At 43.8% G+C, this 15327-nt stretch overlaps 1 protein-coding gene across 2 annotated transcripts in view; it reads right to left on the reverse strand.

Annotated features, from left to right (window-relative positions):
* The window catches only part of vac14 (vac14 homolog (S. cerevisiae)), a 496659-nt gene that overhangs the window by 403330 nt on the left and 78002 nt on the right, over positions 1-15327 (reverse strand). For both annotated transcript variants that reach the window (XM_059992522.1, XM_059992521.1), the window contains 3 exons: positions 11792-11898; positions 10352-10486; positions 7414-7560 (listed from right to left, as the gene is read on the reverse strand). In XM_059992522.1, coding sequence (XP_059848505.1) covers positions 7414-7560; positions 10352-10486; positions 11792-11898 — 389 coding nt within the window. The remainder of the gene's footprint in view (positions 1-7413; positions 7561-10351; positions 10487-11791; positions 11899-15327) is intronic.

Here is a 15327-nt window from a genome sequence, read left to right on the forward strand (position 1 = left end):
CAGCAATCACTCTCATCACCTCGTCAAAAAGCTCAATCAAGTTGCTAAGACATGATTTGCTCCCCATAAAGTCATGCTGGCTCTCCCTAATCAGGTCATGGTTTTCGAATAAAGCACAAAACAATTACTGTTCATAGAACAATAGAGTACAGCACAGGATCAGGCGTTCAGCACACTGTACAAGCTTAAAGCAATGAGTGACATTAACGGGAATGGGTATCAGGCTCAAAGAAAAAGGTGATGACTGAGGGAACTAAATGGCCTCTCTCTGAAATTTCTATGATTATTTCAAGTGAAATTTATGTCTGGTATGAGCTACACTTACAGCTAACAACACATTAGCTATCTCTTGAAGGTACAACCTTCCGAGTCAGATGTGAAATTGATGACAGTGTGGCCACCCGATGGTAATAAGAACCAGCTCCCATTCTTGTTCACTAACAACTCATGGTCCAGGGTGGGGCTCAGCTCAACTCTGGCATACCTCGGTGCGGGGAGGTCTTCTTGCATTCACACCCCATTGGCTCAGCAGGATGATGATTGCTACCAGAGAATGAAACCATGTCAGTGTGAGACCCGAGTATGAACCAGCCAATCGCTAAGCCATGGATTACACTTTCTTCCAAGATCAAAGACTTTGGTGGGAGGCTGAATCCCAGCCAAATTGGCAAAGCCTGCACAGTCCAGGATTTCTCCCACAGCAAGAGGCTCGGACAGCAAACTGGCTGTCAAGTGTATTAGACAACATTAGTCACAAACAGAACACACTATAGAACTACTGGAAATGGATTGCCAGACTGGTTTGGGACTATTAAGACCACTTGCTCATTAAGAAACAAGCATCCTCAACCTGCATCCCCTTAGCATCAGCTATCATCTGGAAGAACATGTCCTGCATCCATATTAAGGGAGTTAAGACCAACTGCTTTCTACTTTAGTTGGGTTATTTTACAGCACAAAATCACTCCTGCTAATATTAAAACCAACACACATGCACACAATGCTGGAGGAACTCAGCAAGTCAGGCAGTATCCATGGAGATGAATAAAGAAACTCTGACTCTTTATTCCGCTCCATAGTCGTTGTCTGACCTGCTGAGTTCCTCCAGCATTATGCGTGTGTTAGTGTTACTCTGGATTTCCTGCACCTATGGAATCTCCTGTTAATGTTGTCAATATTAAATATTTTAGTGCTGCCCTTGCATGCTTTTTATTATTTTGATTCCTCTGGTGTCTCATATCCAGTAGAACTTAGTAAGCTGTGGGAATTATTTCCTCATAATTCAGAATGCCGACACATGGAATAAAATGAGAGGTATATAGCTGATTTGAAACTAGATCCCAAAGGTTTTAATATAGGGTGGGAAATTAAATGTCATTTCCAAATTGCCACTGTATTCCACACTTTCCTCCAAACTGCTGCAGTAGGTCCTTCAAGTTGCTATGGAAACAAACAGCTGATAAAAAAGGCCCTTGGGACAACCATGCCCTTGCTAAATGTCTACACTAAACCCAATTACCAGCAATTAGGCAGAACCTTTGCATGCCTTGGCTTGAAGTTAATCAGCAATATGAGGAAAATTAAGTTTCTTAATGACTCAAGAGCAGAATTAGATTTAGTTGGGTTGGATTTTGAAAGCCTAATTTGCCTTTCTTACCTGCTGCATTTGAACCAAAGAAGGCTATTGTGGTAAGCATGGTATGATGTGGTGTTGAGCATATTTACATCTTGCTGCTCCACTGAAAAAAACCAGTTTGAGTGCCTTGGGTTTGGGAATGGGGGCTTGAAACATTTCAAATGCTAGAAGCTTTTCTCTTTGGAGTGAAAGAGGATGATTGGTGACTTAATAGAACCATAGACATACACGAGGAAATCTGCAGATGCTGGAAATTCACGCAACACAAACAAAATGCTGCTGGAACACAACAGGCCAGGCAGCATCTATAGGAGAAGCACTGTCGATGTTTCAGGCCGAGACCCTTCGTCAGGACTAACTGAAAAGAAAGATAGTGAGACATTTGAAAGTAGGAGGGGGAAATGCGAAATGATAGGAGAAGACCAAAGGGGGTGAGATAAAGCTAAGAGCTGGAAAGGTGATTGGCAAAAGGGATACAGAGCTGGAGAAGGGAAAGGATCATGGGACGGGAGGCCTAGGGAGGAAGAAAGAGGGAAGGGAGCACCAGAGGGAGATGGAGAACATGCAGAATGATGGGCAGAGAGAAAAAAAAACTAAATGTGTCAGGGATGGGGTAAGAATGGGAGGAGGGGCATTAACGGAAGTTAGAGAAGTCAATGTTCATGCCATCAGGTTGGAGGCTACCCAGCCGGTTTATAAGGTGTTGTTCCTCCAACCTGAGTGTGGCTTCATCTTGACAGTAGAGGAGGCCATGGATAGACATATCAGAATGGGAATGGGACGTGGAATTAAAATGTGTGGCCACTGGGGAGATCCTGCTTTCTCTGGCAGACAGAGCGTAGGTGTTCAGCGAAATGGTCTCCCAGTCTGTGTCGGGTCTCACCAATATATAAAAGGCCACACCGGGAGCACTGGACGCAGTATACCACACCAGCTGACTCACAGGTGAAGAGTTACCTCACCTGGAAGGACTGTCTGGGGCCCTGAATGGTGGTGAGGGAGGAAGTGTAAGGGCAGGCGTAGCACTTGTTCTGCTTACAAGGATAAGTGCCGGGAGGGAGATCTGTGGGAAGGGAACAAATGGACAAGGGAGTTGCATAGGGAGTGATCCCTGTGGAAAGCAGAAGGGGGGGAGGGAAAGATGTGTTTGGTAAGGACAAGGGGAACCCTATCCCAAGTGGGGTGGTGGGCAGATGGGGTGAGGGCAGATGTGCGGGAAATGGGAGAGATGCGTTTGAGATCAGAGTTGATGGTGGAAGAAGGGAAGCCCCTTTGTTTAAAAAAGGAAGACATCTCCTTCGTCCTGGAATGAAAAGCCTCATCCTGAGAGCAGATGCAGCGGAGACGGAGGAATTGTGAGAAGGGGATGGCATTTTTGCAAGCGACGGTGGGAAGAGGAATAGTCCAGGTAGCTGTGAGAGTCGGTAGGCTTATAACCATATAACAATCACAGCACAGAAACAGGCCATCTCGGCCCTCCTAGTCCGTGCCGAACTCTTAATCTCACCTAGTCCCACCTACCCGCACTCAGCCCATAACCCTCCACTCCTTTCCTGTCCATATACCTATCCAATTTTACCTTAAATGACACAACTGAACTGGCCTCTACTACTTCTACAGGAAGCTCATTCCACACAGCTATCACTCTCTGAGTAAAGAAATACCCCCTCGTGTTTCCCTTAAACTTCTGCCCCCTAACTCTCAAATCATGTCCTCTCGTAGATATCAGTAGATAAGCCGTCTCCAGAGATGGAGACAAAAAGATCAAGAAAGGGGAGGGAGGTGTCAGAAATGGACCAGGTAAATTTGAGGGCAGGGTGAAAGTTGGAGGCAAAGTTAATGAAGTCGACGAGCTCAGCATGCGTGCAGGAGGCAGCACCAATGCAGTCGTCGATGTAGCGAAGGAAAAGAGGGGGACGGATACCCGTATAGGCTTGGAACATGGACTGTTCCACAAAACCACCAAAAAGGCAGGCATAACTGGGACCCATACGGGTGCCCATGGCTACACCTTTGGTTTGGAGGAAGTGGGAGGAGCCAAAGGAGAAATTATTGAGAGTAAGAACTGCAAACCCCATTTCCAGAAAAGTTGGGATATTTTCCAAAATGCAATAAAAACAAAAATCTGTGATATGTTAATTCACGTGAACCTTTATTTAACTGACAAAAGTACAAAGAAAAGATTTTCGATAGTTTTAATGACCAACTTAATTGTATTTTGTAAATATACACAAATTTAGAATTTGATGGCTGCAACACACTCAACAAAAGTTGGGACAGAGGCATGTTTACCATTGTGTTATATCACCTTTCCTTTTAATAACATTTTTTAATCATTTTGGAACTGAGGATACTAATTGTAGTAGATTTGCAATTGGAAATTTTGTCCATTCTTGCTTGATATAAGACTTTCAGCTGCACAACAGTCCGTGGTCTCCGTTGTCTGATTCCCCTCTTCATGATGCGCCATACATTTTCAATAGGAGATAGATCTGGACTGGCAGCAGGCCAGTCAAGCACACACACTCTGTGTCTACAAAGCCACGCTGCTGTAGCCCGTGCAGAATGTGGTCTGGCATTGTCCTGCTGAAATAAGCATGGACGTCCCGGGAAGAGACGCCACCTTGTTGGCAACATATGTCTCTCTAAAATCCTAATATAAGCCTCAGAGTCAATGGTACCTTCACGTACATGCAACTCACTCATGCCGTGGGCACTGATGCACCCCCGTACCATCACAGATGCTGGCTTTTGCACCTTTCACTGATAACAATCAGGATGGTCGTTTTCATCTTTGGCATGGAGAACTCGACGCCCGCTTTTTCCAAAAACTAGCTGAAATGTGGACTCATCTGACCACAGCACACGGTTCCACAGTCTTTCAGTCCATCTGAGATGAGCTTGGGCCCAGAGAACTCGCCGGCGTTTCTGCATAGAGTTGATGTATGGCTTCCTCCTTGCGTAATAGTTTCAAGTTGCATTTCTGGACGCAGCGACGGACTGTGTTAAGTGACAATGGTTTTCCGAAGTACTCCTGAGCCCAGGTGGCTATAATTGTCACAGTAGCATGACAGTTTCTTAGGCAGTGCCGCCTGAGGGTTCGAAGATCATGCACATTCAACAGTGGTTTCCGACCTTGTCCTTTACGCATTGAGATGTCTCTGAATTCTCTGAATCTTTTCACAATATTATGTACTGTAGATGTTGAAAGACCTAAATTCTCTGCAATCTTGCATTGGGAAATGTTCCTTTTGAACTGACTAACAATTCTCTCACGAATTTTGGCACAAAGGGGTGAGCCTCGACCCATCCTTGCTTGCAAAGACTGAGCCTTTGATGGACGCTACTTTTATACCCAGTCATGATACCTCACCTGCTACCAATTAGCCTGCTTAATGTGGAGTCTTCCAAACCAGTGTTACTTGAATATTCTGTGCACTTTTCAATCTTATTTTAACTCTCTCCCAACTTTTGTTGAGTGTGTTGCAGTCATCAGATTCTAAATTTGTGTACATTTACAAAATACAATTAAGTTGGTCAGTAAAACTATTGAAAATCTTTTCTTTGTACTTTTGTCAGTTAAATAAGGGTTCACGTGAATTAACATATCACAGATTTTTTGTTTTTATTGCATTTTGGAAAATATCCCAACTTTTCTGGAAATAGGGTTTGTAATTCCGCTAGACGGAGGATAGTGGTGGTAGAGGGGAATTGGTTAGGTCTGGAATCCAAAAAGAAGTGAAGAGCTTTGAGACCATCCGGGTGGGGGATGGAGGCATATAGGGACTGGACGTCCATGGTGAAAATAAGGCAGTGGGGGCCAGGGAACTAAAAATCATTGAAAAAATTCAAAGCGTGAGAAGTGTCACAAACATAGGTGGGAAGGGATTGAACAAGGGAAGATAAAACAGTGTCAAGGTATGCAGAAATGAGTTCAGTGGGGCAGGAGCAAGATGAGACAATGGGTCTACCTAGACAGGCAAGTTTGTGGATCTTGGGTAGGAGGTAGAAACGGGAAGTGCGGGGTGTGGGAACTATGAGGTTGGTCGCAGTGGATGAGAGATCCCCAGAGCTGATAAGGTTGGTGATGGTATAGGAGACAGTGGCCTGGTGCTCCTTAGTGGGGTCATGATCAAGGGGTAAATAAGAGAAGGTATCAGAGAGCTGTCGCCGTGCCTTGGCCAGGTAGAGGTCAGTACACCAAACAACAACAACTCCCCCCCTTATCCACAGGTTTTATAGTGAGGTTGGGATTGGTGCGGAGGGAGTGGAGAGCAGAGCGTTTGGAAGGAGTGAGGTTGGAATTGGAACACGGTGTGGTGAAGTTGAGATGGTTGATGTCCCGTCGGCAATTCGCAATAAGGAGATCCAGAGCGGGGTGTCCATGAAGAGGAGGAGGGTTGAAGACGGGAGAAGGGGTCATCGGTGGGGGTGGGAGAGTCCTTGTCAAAGAAGTAAGCTTGGAGACGGAGGTGGTGGAAGAGGAGTTCAGCATCATGGCATACGCGGAACTCGCTGAGGTGTAGGCAAAGGTGAGGCCCTTACTGAGGACAGAGCGCTCTGCCTCAGAGAGTTGAAGGTTGGAGGGAATAGTAAAGACCTGGCACGGATGAGAGATGGGATCAGAGGGGGGAGGGAGGCTGGTGGTGTCAGTGGAGAGGGAAGGGTCAGGGTGAGAGGAAGATGGAGCCTCTGAGGGCCCAGGAGCTGATGATGGGATCTGAGGGAGAGGGGATTGCAGAGTGGTGGTGGAGGAAGGGGAGACGGGAGACACAATCGCAGCATGTGAAGACCCGGCCTGGAGTTCAAGGCTGGAGTTGCAGTTGGTGGTTGCGCAATAGCTTTGAAGCTGTCCATGGCCATTGGAACCCGCGTTGATGGTGCTGGAGTCCGGGTTTTCAATATGCTCTGGGATGCTGGGGCAGCCGAGATCAGCTGCCGGGGCCAATCCATGGCCATTGGAACCCGCGTTGATGGTGCTGGAGTCCGGGTTTTCAATATGCTCTGGGATGCTGGGGCAGCCGAGATCGGCCGCCGGGGCCAATCCATGGCCATTGGAACCCGCGTTGATGGTGCTGGAGTCCGGGTTTTCAATATGCTCTGGGATGCTGGGGCAGCCGAGATCGACGGCCGGGGCCGTGATAAGAAGTCCATGCTCTGGGGTCTGCATATGGAAGATCTTGAAATCCTTGCAGGACGTGATAAAGTCAAAGATACGGCGATTGCACGCATGGATCCGAAGGAGGATGAAATAACAGACAGGTCCATTGCAAACGGAGAAAAAAACCATAGACATTTAGGGTTAGGGAATGGGAGGTACAGGATGATAAGAAGCATAGATCACATGGATAGCCAGAGAGTTCTTCCCAGGGTGGAAATGGGTAATATGAGGAGGCTTCATTTTAAAGTGTTTGGAGGAAAAGTAAAGGAGAATGTCAGAGGTAAGCTCTTTTTTTATAGAGAGAGTGGTGGATGCATGGAGTGAGCTGCCGTGGGTGTTGGTAGAGGCAGACACATTTAAGAAACGTGGGTGGAAGGCTACATAGGAGGGAAAAGTTAGATTAACGTTAGAGTTCAGCACAACATTGCTGCTGAAGGATCTGTACTCTGCTATAGTGTTCAATGTTCTGGAATACTGAATCCAATGGAGGGCAGGCAGCTCAGCTCAGAACAGTCTGCCGGACAGAAAATCAGCTGGTAGGGGCAGAGGTTGGAATTACTGTTAAGTACGTTTCAAATCACAGCCCAGCTGAACAAATCAAAGCAGTGTTGCTTACCGTCGGAGGAGTTCTTGCAGCTCGAGTCTGCATCAGTGTTGCCATCCTGTGGCGGCTGTGACACCTGACGGATATTGTCACAATCATCCTCAGGTAGGATCAGCTTCATCAGAGTCTGGTTACACACATTTGCCACCTCTTTGATACCTAGTCTCTGGGTCAAGGAACAGAAACAACAATATCATTCAATAGCCGTGATGGGCAGAAGGGACTGCTTTTGTGCCGCGCAACTCTCTGGTTAAGTAGGACGAGAAATTAAGGCTGAAATCATATGGAGGACAGTTCAGGTGCCCGTGGGGTAGGGAGGAGGTAATGGCACTAGCAATTCAGAGGCTTGGACTGATGAGTTGCAGCCACAGATTCAAATCCCATCACAGTAGCCAGAGAAGGCTGGCTGCATCAATAATGAGGATCAGAAATGCAACCATCTAATGAAATTGACCTTTAGTTCCTACCTAATCTGGTCTGTGTGCAGCCAGCTCACTCAAAAAATAGAAAAGATAATTAATCAAACAGCTGGACTCTGAACATTGTTTTGAGAAACCTGTCTGACATCTGGGAACTGCAATGGTTGGTTCCAACAACTACAACCAACCGGGTGACACGTCAGCATTCAGGGTTCCTCTGCAACTCCTGTATAGTTTTACTCTCTTCCAACTCATGTGTTATATACTTCCTGCAAGGCCTAAGGGTTTGAAGGAAAATTTTAAAAGTCTCCAGGACCAAATTGTCCAGATGAGGAAATTTGAAGCAAAATCTTAATCAGGTCAGGTAGCATCTATAGTGAAGAACAACTATTTGAGACTGCTGAGGTCCTGACCAAGGTCTTCATGTTATCTCCATATGAGCATTTGGATAATCATAATGAACGTTCACACAACCTTCAGCTTTAAGAACTCGACTGAGGTTTTCTTTTTGAGATTATGTAAAAGAGATTGAGGAAGGTAGAGCTGCAGATGTTTTCTACATAAATTATAGTATGGCAGTTGACAATGTTCTTCGTGGCAGGCTCATCCAAGAGGATCCATGATGACTTGGCTGTTTGGATTTGGAATTGGCTTGCCCATAGACAACAGAGGCTACTGGTCAATGGAACATTCTGGCCAGAGGTCCATTACTAATGGTTTTCCATTCCAGGACCTCTGCTGTTTGTGATAACTTCGCTGAAAATATGGTTGAGTGGGTTAGTAAGTTCCCAGAAGATACAACATAGGTGGTGCTGTGGATTGTGTAGAAGATCACAAAAGAACACAGATTAGTTGCAGATCTGGGCAGAGAAATGGCAGATAGAGCTTAATCCAGCTAAGTGTGAGGTGATGCACTTTGGCAAATCAATGTAAAGGAACAGTACGCTATTGATGACACAATTTGATGTACAGGGGGATCATGGGTCCAACTCCCTGGAAGTGACTGCACAGGTTGATAGGGAAGGTGTATGGCATGCTTGCCTTTACTGGTCAAGGCATTGAGCTCAAGAGTGAGAACGTTATAAGTCTGTTTAGGTTGCATCTGCAGAACTGCATTCAATTCTGGTCTACCATTTTTGGATGGGTGTAGAGGCTTTGAAGAGGGTGCAGAAGTGGTTAACCTGGACGCTGCCTTGATAGAGAGGGCATATGCTACGAGGATGGACAAGTTTGGGTTGTTTTCTCTACAGCAGAGGCTGAGAACCAAACTTAAGTAGGTTTATAAGATTATGAGGGGCATGGATAGACAACTTGTATCATTTTCCTTTGGTCTAATACTAGTGGGTATGCATTTAAGGTGGGGGGAGGAGGTGCAGGGCAAGTTGTTGTTTAATAGAGAATGATGGATGCCTGGAATGCACTGCTGGGGCAGTGGTGGAAGCAGATACAATAGATGCATTTATCAAAGTGCAGAAAATGGAGATATTTGGATAATTTGTAGGCAGAAGGGACTAATTTAGTTAGGTTTTAAATTTCTAATTTAATTAGGCCTGTTCTTGAGCTATGTTCAAGGTTAACTGGAATATTTCAGTTCAACAACCTTTCATCAAAAAGGAACATCTGAAAAGCAATTGAATTGCTAAATGAATTGGGATCTGGGGCAAAAAAAGCCCCAAATTTAAAGGAAATTTAACTCAGAAAAGTGCAAGGTGCTGCATTTTTACAAGTTAAATCAAGGCAGGAGTTATTCAGTAAATGGTAGTGGCCCGAGAAAGCATTATAGAACTGTGACATCTAGAGGTAAGGTATATAGTTCCCCAAAAGTAGCAAGATAGGTAGACAGAGTGGTGAAGAAGGCACTGGGGCATGAAAAGGAAAGAGTTAAGAGAGATATGGGCCAAATGAGACAGCAAATGAGACAGGCTCAGACAGATTTTTTTGTCATCATGGACAAGTTGGGTGAAAGCTGGGTGTTTCCATGTCATTTCGTTCCAAGACTGAAAGATGCAGAGCAGGATCGGGATGGAGTTGTACATAGCAAGAGGGAGAGAAAAATGAAAATCTGCCATGGTTCAGGCTGGAGAGCAGCAGCACATAGAAAGAAATGGTTGAATAATTATCTGAAATTACTCAAGAAATACTGTATAAAAGGAGTCTAAATGAAAATAGTCATTGACTGAATTAGTTAGCCTCAGAACCTGGGAGTGAGGGAAGTATAACTGAGCAAATGGTACTAATTCTTTAACACTTCAACTAGGAAGCAAATTTGAGTCTAGTAAAGAGTAAAGGAAGGGTTTCCTGGACAACATACACAATTATTGGTGCTCTAAAACTAGGCAACTTCTTTGGGAGAAATGGATCAAATTTCAGTATGCAACTGAAGAGCAGATCAAAAAGAATAAATAAAGGATTAAATTTCACTTGTTAAACTCCCAACAAAGACTGTGCAAAAACAAGCTGACATGTTCCTTTACACCAAACTCACAGCAGTCAAAATTTGTGTCAGATAATGTTTGCAGTTCAAAGGATACTCTTTTTCCTGTCATCATAGGAGAGGCAAGGCAGTACGGCAGTCAGAATTCCTGAAGAATAGGGCAGCATCACACGGCCAGCTAACTGAATGAACTCCCTCATCCATGTCATTGCAGTCAGCTGAATCAAATCATCTGTGAGAAGAGCAACAGAAGCAGTTTAACCACAACTTGTACAGCACTGTGCCCCTGTGAAACACGTAACAAAAACCGTGACTGCAAGTCTAATGCAAGTTCAAGACTATATGTTTGCAGACCCAAACTGCACCAATATGAGAGGTGGCTTAAGCACTAACCAACGTTTCAATAATATTGAACACCCAGGCAAACATAATAAAAACAAAATTCCCTGCATCAAGCAGGTGCTGAACAGGCCGCTGATTAACTAATAAATGTAGCTTGTACATTGGTAGATTAATGCATCCAATTACGAATTTGAGACAATGTTTGGAGACAACATTGAAATCAGAATAGCATTATTTTAGCTAATTAAACCAAGCAAAATGAGCAATAATTTATGTGAATAACTTATACAAGAAACAGGACCAAGGTGATCCAACTTATTTCACATATGTGCTTTCCACCAAGACACTTTTCCCAGACATTACAGATTTAAACCCTCACATTGGCTAATCCATGCAAAATGCAAGCAAAGTAAAATTTATTATCAAAGTTATGTATATGTCACCATATATAGCTTTGTCTTCTTGCTGCATTTACAGGGAAATAAGAAATATAACAGAATTTATGAAAAACTACACATAAACAAAGACTAAACAAAGAAATTTGAAATTTATTAAATTCCACGTGTGTGGTAGGATTTGAATTAGTCTCTAGATCATTAATCCAGTCTCGAATCCAATAACAATCACTTTGTCACCATTCACTTTGGAGGGAAGATGTGAAGTAAAATAAACTAAGTGAATCAGTTTTTTAAAATATGCAGGAATAAGGATACAGAAATCATTAAAAGGGAGCAGAACAATTTGAAAGCATTTAAACCAGCACATGGGGTCCTTGGTATAATAAAAAACATTTGAGTATAAACAAGAGAGAAATGTTAAACCTTACTAAATTAATAATAGGCTCAGTTGACCACGTCTAAATCTGAACATCAGGCATTGGGAAATATTAAAAAGGTGGTCTAAGGAGAACAAAGGGATTTACTGGAAAGGTACCAAGCTGATATCACTTTCTTAAGAGCATCAGAAGATTAATGAGAGATTTTCATGGAGATTCAAAATCATGAATGGTTGTGACAGAATGAATCAGAAGAAATTATTTTCACACCTGAAGTGCACATTTTTAAGATAATTGACAACAGAGGAAGAAGGGAAAACACTAGCATCGTGATCAGGTCAGAGGTTGACCCCAGGGAAGATCAGTAATTGGAAGAGGGCTAGAATGGGCACCAGCATAGAGAGAGGACAGGCCACTCACCAGAGGCTTGACAATGGATGACCAAGATGTTGGCCATTTCTGCAAACTTGACACTCGTAGGGTTTTTCTTGATCTCCTTCAAAAATTCAACGAGGACTGTCTCACACCTGAATTGATAAATAATATCATTATAACAGACAATAGATGCAGGAGTAGGCCACTCAGCCCTTCGAGCCAGCACTGCCATTCAATCTGATCATTCCACAATCAGTACCCCGTTCCCGCCTTCTCCCCATATCCTTCGACTCCGCTATCTTTAAGAGCTCTATCTAACTTTTTCATGAAAGCATCCAGAGAATTGGCCTCCACTGCCTTCTGAGGCAGAGCGTTCCATAGATCCACAACTCTCTGGGTGAAAAAGATTTTACTGAACTTTGTTCTAAATGGCCTACCCCTTATTCTTAAATTGTGGCCTCTGGTTCTGGACTCCCCCAACATCGGGAACATGTTTCCTGCCTCTAGCGTGTCCAATCCCTTAATAATCTTATATGTTTCAATCAGATCCCCTCTCATCCTTCTAAATTCCAGTATATACAAGCCCAGTCGCTCCAATCTTTCAACATATGACAGTCCCACCATCCCGGGAATTAACCTCGTGAATCTACGCTGCACTCCCTCAATAGCAAGAATGTCCTTCCTCAAATTTGGAGACCAAAACTGCACACAATACTCCAGGTGTGGTCTCACCAGGGCCCTGTACAACTGCAGAAGGACCTCTTTGCTCCTATACTCAACTCCCCCTGTTATGAAGGCCAACATGCCTTTAGCTTTCTTCACTACCTGCTGTACCTGCATGCTTACTTTCAGTGACTGATGTACAAGAATACCTAGATCTTGTTGTACTTCCCCTTTTCCTAACTTGACACAATTCAGATAGTAATCTGCCTTCCTGTTCTTGCCACCAAAGTGGATAACCTCACACTTATCCACATTAAACTGCATCTGCCCACTCACCCACCCTGTCCAAGCCACCCTGCATTCCCCTAACGTGCTAACAGAATGGCAGGCAGTCACTGTCTACCATTCTGAAAAGGACCCGTTAATTCCTACTCTTTGTTTCCTGTCTGCCAACCAATTTTCTATCCATGTTAGTACCCTACCCCCAATACCATGAGCTCTAATTTTGCCCACTAATCTCCTAAGTGGGACCTTATCAAAGGCTTTCTGAAAGTCCAAGTACACTATATGCACTGGCTCTCCCTTGTCCATTTTCATAGCTACATCCTCAAAAATTTCCAGAAGATTAATCAAACACAATTTCCCCTTCGTAATTGACTCCAGCATCTTCCCCACCACTGACGTCAGGCTAACTGGTCTATAATTCCCTGTTTTCCCTCTCCCTCCTTTCTTAAAAAGTGGGATAACATTAGCAACCCTCCAATCCTCAGGAACTGATCCTGAATCTATAGAACCTTGGAAAATGATCACCAATGTGTCCATGATTTCTAGAGCCACCTCCTTAAGTACCCTGGGATGCAGACCATCAGGCCCTGGGGATTTATCAGCCTTCAGTCCCTCCATTACCCTAGGTCCTCTGGCCACTATTACATCTAGGAGATTGTCTGTGTCTTCCCTAGTGAAGACAGATCCAAAGTACCTGTTCAACTCGTCTGCCATTTCCTTGTTCCCCATAATAAATTCACCCATTTCTACCTTCAAGGGCCCAACTTTGGTTTTAACTAATTTTTTTCCTCTTTACATACCTAAAGGAGCTTTTACTATCCTCCTTTATATTCTTGGCTAGCTTACCTTCATACCTCATCCTTTCTCCCTGTATTGCCTTTTTAATCATCTTCTGTTGCTCTTTAAAAGTTTCCCAATCCTCTGGCTTCCCACTCATCTTTGCTATGTTATGCTTCTTCTCTTTTATTTTTATACTATCCTTGGCTTCCCTTGTTTGCCACGGTCTCCCCCTACTCCCCTTACAATCTTTCTTCCTCTTTGGAATGAACTGATCCTGCACCTTCTGTATTATTCCCAGAAATACCTGCCATTGTTGTTCCACTGTCATCCCTGCTAGGGTATCCTTCCAGTCAACTTTGGCTAGTTCCTCCCTCATGGCTCCATTGTCCCCTTTGTTCTACTGTAATACTGACACTTCTGATTTTCCCTTCTCCCTCTCAAATTGTAGATTAAAGCTTATCATATTATGGTCACTACCTAATGGCTCCTCTACCTCGAGTTCCCTTATCAAATCTGGTTCATTACACAACACTAGATCCAGAATTGCCTTCTCCCTGGTAGGCTCCAGCACACGCTGCTCTAAGAATCCATCTCAGAGGCACTCCACAAACTCCCTTTCCTGGGGTCCAGTACCAACCTGATTTTCCCAGTCTACCTGCATGTTGAAATCCCCCATTACAACTGTAGCATTACCTTTGCGACATGCTAATTTTAGTTCTTGATTCAACTTGCACCCTTTATCCAGGCTACTATTTGGGGGCCCGTAGATAACTCCCATTAGGGTCTTTTTGATCTTACAATTTCTCAGTTATCTTTATTCTTTCTGCAGGCCAAGGTAGACTTTCAACCAACCTACATAAATTTCTTCAGAAACAATTACTGATTCATGTTGAGAATATCTCAGTTCTGGTCATTTTGATTATAAATTATACTTTACTCTCAGATTTTCAAAATTAACTTGATACAGATCAAAATAACCTCTCATCCAGAAATGGAGCTCTAATATTTGCTGTTTGAAACAATGTAATAATATAATTTTATGATGTAAATGCCACAACACTGAGTTGCAGTACACCTGACGTAGAATACCGCAGACATATGTGGTGATTTCATGCTTGAATGAAGCTGTTTATCACCAAAAACAGATTGGCTATGGCTCAGCTTATTTCTGCATCGACCTCAGAGAGCCGCTCCTGATTTCACAGCAAGGCGCACTGTCTCAACCATTTGCTGCCTCAGCTCTTTCACAGGAACAAAGTGGTTACATGTGACTTCCTCACATTGGTCACAGCAACCAGCAATCTGAGTGAGTGTACAGTCTAAGTTCCTCAATTCTTTTTTTCTAACCTGCCTCAGTGAAGTTAATCTACCTGGCATTTGTAATGATCATATTTAACACAGAACATTTCACCATAGTAAAGGTCCTTTAGTCCACAACGTTATGATAAGCTTTTAATCAACTCTAAGATCAATTTAACCCTTCCCTCCTATATACCCATCCATTTTGCTATCAGCCACATGCATATCTAAGAGTTTCTTAAATGCCCCTCACGTAACTGCATCTACCACCACCCCTGGCAGAGCATTCCACACACTCATCACTCTCAGTGTAAAACTTGCATCTGACATCGGGGGGGGGCCCTTATACTTTCCTCCAGTCTCCGTAAAATTATGCCTCTTTGTATTAGTCATTTCCACTCTGGAAAAAAGTCTCTGGGTATCCACTCAACCTAGGCCTCTTATTATCTTGTAAACCTCCATCAGGTTGCCTCTCGTCCAATCAGAATCACCCTAGTTCATCAACCTATCCTCATATGGCATACTTTCTAATCCAAGCAGCCTCCTGGTAAACC

Source organism: Hypanus sabinus, chromosome 17 (assembly GCF_030144855.1).
Source record: "Hypanus sabinus isolate sHypSab1 chromosome 17, sHypSab1.hap1, whole genome shotgun sequence".
Classification (NCBI taxonomy): Eukaryota; Metazoa; Chordata; class Chondrichthyes; order Myliobatiformes; family Dasyatidae; genus Hypanus; species Hypanus sabinus.